This window comes from Porites lutea, chromosome 1 (genome assembly GCF_958299795.1).
Source record: "Porites lutea chromosome 1, jaPorLute2.1, whole genome shotgun sequence".
Lineage (NCBI taxonomy): Eukaryota > Metazoa > Cnidaria > Anthozoa > Scleractinia > Poritidae > Porites > Porites lutea.
In genome coordinates, this window is record NC_133201.1 from 8934180 (window position 1) to 8940919 (window position 6740).

Genomic DNA, 6740 nt, shown 5'->3' on the forward strand with positions numbered 1-6740 from the left:
AACATTAGAAGACTGTAGCACAATTATTGTCAGCAGTGTTTCAAACTAACTCTTACGAACTAATCGAAACGAGCTTACAGGTTAGCATTCGTGATATCTGATTAATTATTGCTTACCTGTGCAATTACGGCTCTTCTGTTCGTTATATTTTCCCCTTTTACATCCTAAAATGAAATTATGTACTTTAGTTTGTAACAAGGAGATTTTGGCGTAATTACGGTTTTCAATCACAAACATTTTACTTAGTTTCCCAGACGGTCTCTATTTCAGTGGCTGGGTTTGGCCAGATCGCGTGACACAGCTTCTTAACCGAAAAACCCAATATAAATTACTTTCATATTCAAACCGATTGTTAATATTTAGGGAAAATGAATTACGACACGAACATAGAGTAAATTGCATAGATTCTTAAGTATCCACGCCATTTCCTGTTATATTGAACAACAGATAATGATGGAAACAAAATTTGCCTCAAGCATTTCTGTTGGATTTCGTAAGAATAGCTGCGTGTGATGTGTTGAAAAGGAGATGATACCGCAATGGCTTTGAAATTACAATACTAAAGCTTCAAGAACTTGATAGACATACGGTCCTATCAGATGCATAAATTTGGTAAGAAAATTCATTTTGATGTAAATGTGTATGTAATTAGTCATTAAACTATCGAGCAATTGTTCGTTAGTTCTTTTATGGAATTTGGTGCCCCTAAAGAGAAGGATCATGACTAATAAAATCATGATCCAAATTGCATCAACAGTGTCGTAGCTGATTTAATGTCCGTAAAGTGCTTGCGTGAATCGCTGGGAACTTGTTGCTGTGCACATGCTGTGGTTCATGATATTATTATAGTGTAATTAATTCAGTGGCGTAAATTACTTTTGTTTTATTCCCCCAAGCCTTGAAGCCAAGTATTAATTTTACTAAATGAAATTTGTTATATTTACCAATTAAAGGAATCGTTAATTTTAAAATTACGATAGTTAACCCAGGACCTAGCACATGTACGAATGGCGAACGTGATCAAAAGAAAAGCAGTTCTTTTGTTTTATTCAACGAAGCCTTGATGAGAAAAGTATAAATGAATTTGAGTTTTGAAAGTACAAGACCTAGGGCATGTCGGAATGGCGAAGGTGATTGCCGGCTGCAACGCAACGGAAATTTGTTGCAGTTCAGTTTTACCTATAATTCAGATTTTTTCCCATTGTTTCATACTCACTCCACAGCACGCTACCAAATTTTTCGGCATAGTTTCAGGTCTGTGTGGTTGAGCACGCATGTCATTCTGGAGACTATCAGTTAAAATAAATTCATTTGCAGCCAAGGTGTATAGCCATTGTTAGTTGATGAATTTACAGGCAGGGATTAGAAGAATAGCTATTCTTTGAGGGAATATTCAAGGACATAACAGTTTTGGCTCCGTTGATCGACAAATATTTGATTCATCTACTTGATTGCAACAGACATGATTACATTTGTTTGCCACTACCAAACTTGCTCTAAAGGTATGTTGATATATTAAAACGCTTCAGTCGCATACGGAAGTTGGAGCTTAATCGTGCTTCTTGCTTGATATCTCATCAGACCAATTTCGATGTTGAAGTTCATATTTGGCATGGGAGCATAAACCAAAAGAGTTGCATTAATTTTTCTACTCCTGAACCGTTAGGTGATGATTTTTTTTGTTCAATTCCCCGAAGTCTCGGTGGACAGGATAAGTTTTGATGCATTAAAATTCATTTGGTTAGTTCATCAAAACGCTGGAACGTAACCCAAAGTCACTATGGTCTCCATACTGGTGCTGTAAAACTGCAAGGAAACGGGGCAATGTTGGTCAACGAAGCTAATTCGGCCAGGATTTGAACCCTTCAGACGTTTTTTTTTTTTCCTCAATTGACTCTTCTTGTTATGAAAGTTTTCACTTAGAAAGGAAAACCACTTAGTAGTATACTCCCAAATCATCCAATAAATTCTTATTCCGTTTCGTATTACCATGTAATTTAGCTGGGGAGCCTATACAACTAGATGGCACAGTTTTGGACTGTCATCTATTTGTCCTTGACGTTTATCTCGTGGGCAGCATTAGAACAGATCGTGATGGTGCAGAAACCAGATTGTAATTCATGCAGGTGGACTTGGATGCGTTACGAAGTTAAATGCAGTTCATGCCCAATTGTCGGGGTAAGTGTATAAAGCATTTATTTTTCCTGTCTTTTGCCCAAGCGTCGAAAGGGTTTGGGGATATGGAAGAAGGGAAAAGGAAGGGGGCCGGGGAGGCTAAGGATCACCTTAGTTTTACGAACTGATGAACAGTGATAACACACAGTAATTGAAACTTTCATTCAACGTCTGATTTCTAGCTCGAATTTCCTCCTCTAGAGTCACCCATGCCCATACCGTGGTGTTCTCAAGTTGTACATTCGTCTCCACTGTTAGACCTCCTTACCCGATCTCTCGATACGATGATAACTTTTTAAACAGCTTCGTAATCTAGCTTTATAGGCAATATATAAGCTGGAAACGAAATTCAACATCTTTTTCAAGAATGTTAAACTTTTCGGACATGTGTTTTTTTTTTTTGCTTGTTTTCGTTGTTGTTGTTGTTGTTGTTGTTGTTGTTTTGCGTTTACTTACAGTAAAAATTAGACATGAACGAAAGAGTTCCGCTTGCCATAGACCTTACTTTTGATATAACTATTCCATTTTCTATGATAGAAACGGATTGTCGTAAAAATAGGGTGTTATTAACGTTTTCTTCAAACGCCTTAGTAGGCACGGCTATGCGTTTCCTTTCATTTATACACCACATAGAAATCACGCCTAACTACATGATATTGGACGCTCTTTCAGTTCTTAACAGCATAAGAAAACAGCTGACATTTCGTGACGCCACCATTAGTTTACCTGCAAAATGACGTCTGATAAACGAGCACAGAAAATGCATACTGATGACCCGTCACTACGCAGAACTGGATAATCCTTCTGATTGGTCGTGCTGGGTGGGAAATTTGCTTCAACCAATTCGAAGCACGATCTACATCTGGTTAGGGACGCGTCACCATTTTTCAATTTCTGCGCTCGTTACTCAGACGTCATTTCGCGTGGACACCAGTACTTTTTGCCAGCACTTTAATGTAGTTTTCTATCTTTCTTTTTCTCCCTTCTTGTCTGTTTTAGTGGGACCACCCAACCGTACCTGGAGATATGACTGCACTATCAAAGTATACTGTGTGTAATATTCTAAAACCTGATGGTTCTTTGTATTACAAATCTCCATTTGAACCAAATAATTGGCTACTTAGCGATCTCATTCAAGTAAGAGAAGTTAACAGAGTAGACGTCACTGTCAAGTACTCTATAACTCCGTGTCCTCCGCTTGCACTGTATTGTAAAGAGTACTTTGATGCTTATGTATGGGAATCCGACTCAACTGTCGTACGTGACAAAATACCGCACCCCATAAACATCAACGGTTCGTACAGAAGATTCGCTTCATTCAACCGTCAGTCCAGTGGTTTTACGGTTGTGACAGTGCCACTTGTCTTGTCAAGAAGATACTTTGTGCTTGGATTTCGGGATCAAGGTGGCTGTAGAACATTAAATTCCGTTAAGGTCACCTACAATGTTTGCCCTCGAACAACGCTCAGTAGAACCTTGGTCTCTGTGCCGCGAACTTTAGCACCATCAAATGACCGTGAATCGATTTCAGTTTTAGGAGAATGTGCTGCCAACTCTGTACTAGTTTCGAACAGTTTGAATGTTCTTTGTGAGAGCAGTGGTGAATGGAATATCACTCGTCTTGGAGGGGGGTGCGTTTGCAAGGAGGACATGGAAAACATTGAAGGCCAATGTGCGGGTGAGTATGTGATGCTATCAAAATTACTCGGAAAAAAAAAGAAAAAGAAAAAAAAAAAAACGCTTCTGCTCCACCAACGCTGTGCAGTGCGTAAGTTTCACGTGATAGAATGTCAAATCACGCGTGATCACATTATGAGTGATAAAAGCCGGGTTCAAACGCCCGAGATCAGATTGCGTTCTGTGCATTCCATGCATTCTTAGTGGAAGTCCAAAAGAAGCTGGCTATATGCATGGTATCCGGTCACCTCGCCACCAAGAAATATATATCTTAATACTTATCGAAAGGGCACGTCTCTAAAAATAACCGCCATGCTACGCAGGCTACTCTAAAAAGAATCTTTTCGCTTTAAAATTACAATGAAATCTAAGGAGGTAAGGTTCAAGTGACACTGAAAAGTAACCAATTCTCATAGGAAAGGCTGTTGGATTTTAAACAAATGGCACCTCTCACAAAAATAGAACACTAAAGATGAGAAGTTCGACGCAATGTGTCAAAAAAAATCGATAAACTTATTTTTGGGCTTGAGGAAGAAATAACAACCCCATGCAGGTAAGTAAACAGTGTCAATTATTGCATAGTTATTATGATGTGGCAAGTAGACTTCTTGGTGGCGAGATGACCGTATAAACCGTATATATGTACTGTGTGCCGTGCCTGCCCAACAGCAACCTGGAGATTAGAATTGCAGGCTCCTCTTGTTCCCCGCAATAAACCTTAACTAGATCCTCACAACCCCTAAAAACCTTTTTCAATCAAATGTAAACTCTCTCTTACAATGTAGCTGTTTAATTAGTAAATTTCCTTGTTTGTGAGCAGTCTATCTATTCCAGCTTTATTTGTTTTGCTGTTGTATTTTTTCGAGTCCATTAAGGAGAAAGAACGGGTAGCGAAAAGACTTTCACCCCATAGAACAAAGATTGTAGTTCAGATTTACGAGATACACTGAATAATTCTAACACTAACAAAGCTAAAATGACTCCTTTTTCAAATCTTAAATCCGTAATTTCATTTTAGGATGTAAAAAGGGAAAATATAACGACCGGAAGGGCCTTAATTGCACAGGTAAGCTATAATTAACCAGATATCACAGATGATGGCCTGCATGCTCGTTTCAATTAGTTCTTTCACTAATTAGTTTTGAACAGTGTTAACAATAATTGAACAACATTCTTTTTTGCTATTATTATTACTGAAATAAAAGGCAACGCGCAATCTCTTTGGTTTAATTATAGGTCCATGAAAAACTCGTGTTTAAGAGCCTGTTTACATGGAAGTGGGGGACCCCAGTTAGGTGAGGTAACATGCGGCGGGTCACCACACCTATCATGTAAACGTGATCAAATCAAAATGAGAGATTATATGGACAGGCGGTTTACCCACCAAAGCGGGTTACCTCACTTACCTGGGGTCCCCCACCTCCATGTCAACAGGCCCTAAGATGAGGAGGCGTGAGGAGGCGGGTGTGGCCGAGCAGCTAACACCTCGAACTCCAGATCTGGAGGTCGGGGGTCCAAGCCACGCTCGTCGCGTTATTTCATTAGACAAGGAAGTTTACATCACTTTGTCTCTTTTCACCCAGATGTAGAGATGGGTATCGACGACATACTACTGGAGGGGGTGGGGGGGGGGACCCTGCGATAGACTAGCATCCCCTCCAGGGGGGAGGGGGAAGTAGCAATACTCCTAACTATGCTTCATGCTAATGAAACCGGAAAAAAGCTCCGGTCCTTTCTAAAGGCCTTTGGCTCGTGTACGCCTTTACCTAACCATGATGATGTTTCCATTCGCTTTAGAGTTGCCATCAGCTCCAAGAAGTGTCACTGCTACGTTTCTCAACCAAAGTGTAATCGGGTTAACCTGGAAGTCTCCTGAAGTAATTGGTGATCAAAGTCACGTGTTTTATGACGTTAGGTGCCTTCGACCATGCAATAATGATGCCCAAACGACGTGTGCTGAGGAGCCATGTCAAAATGACGTTAAATACATCCCTTTCAATAAAGGACTAAATACAACCACAGTGTTGGTGACGAATCTTTCTCCATTCGTTAATTACACGTTCAAAATTTACGCAAGGAACAGGGTTAGTGAAGTGGCCAAAAGGAGGCATGGCATTGAAGGAGACTCCGCTGTAATAACTTTGACAACTGTTGGTACAGGTAAGTCAGTAAGAAAAAAACAACCAAACAAACAAAGAAAATAATAACAACAACAACAACAACCCCACTACCACCACCAACCTTAAGAACCTCTTTCCAACAAAGAAAACTGCTAGGTTTTATAAATCACTGTACAAGTAAATTTATATCAGCCTAAGAGCGGAGTTCTTGCATACGTACTGTGCAAAGTTCTATTTTACTAGGTTACCAGTTATAAGGGCAATGAAAGCCATTGATTTCACTCCATGCAAAGCTAGTTTCTGGAGCACTTCAGGATTCTCTTTTAAACTCTGATGACTTTTTGACAATTTGTTTGTCCAGCAGTTCATTATGAAGGTACTTTACATACATATATTTGGGGTAATTTGTTTTTCTGATTTGCGTTTTTTTTTTTCAATCTGATTATTACATAGTATTATTACTTCATTGGCAATATTTTTAATTTACAATGTAGTTCCTGGTCGACCTGAGCTCTTCGTTGAACAAAACGAAGTTACAGTGTCAGTTTCCTGGACTCTACAGCACAAGAATGGCATTATTAAGAATTATGAAGTGACATACGTAAGAGAAGATAATTATATGGATAGAAGAAGTATTCCAACAAATAAAACAAAACACGAATATAAAGATTTACAAGCTGGAAAAACGTATAAATTTCAGGTATACTTTAAACACCATATTTCCTCTACTGCTAATTACTTTGTTAGTATATTAATTATTATCATTAT

The 6740-nt window shown here is 39.0% G+C and overlaps 1 protein-coding gene across 6 annotated transcripts in view; it reads left to right on the plus strand.

The window, feature by feature from the left end:
• The first annotated feature begins 360 nt into the window (after positions 1-360).
• The window catches only part of LOC140944312 (ephrin type-A receptor 4-like), a 15795-nt gene continuing 9415 nt past the window's right edge, over positions 361-6740 (plus strand). Inside the window, exons 1-6 of one of the 6 annotated variants that reach the window (XM_073393508.1) lie at positions 361-612; positions 2002-2178; positions 3175-3853; positions 4871-4918; positions 5650-6012; positions 6467-6672. In XM_073393508.1, coding sequence (XP_073249609.1) covers positions 2023-2178; positions 3175-3853; positions 4871-4918; positions 5650-6012; positions 6467-6672 — 1452 coding nt within the window. In that variant the 5' untranslated portion in view covers positions 361-612; positions 2002-2022. The remainder of the gene's footprint in view (positions 613-2001; positions 2179-3174; positions 3854-4870; positions 4919-5649; positions 6013-6466; positions 6673-6740) is intronic. The other 5 variants (XM_073393489.1, XM_073393482.1, XM_073393495.1 and 2 more) reach the window with 5 other exon arrangements.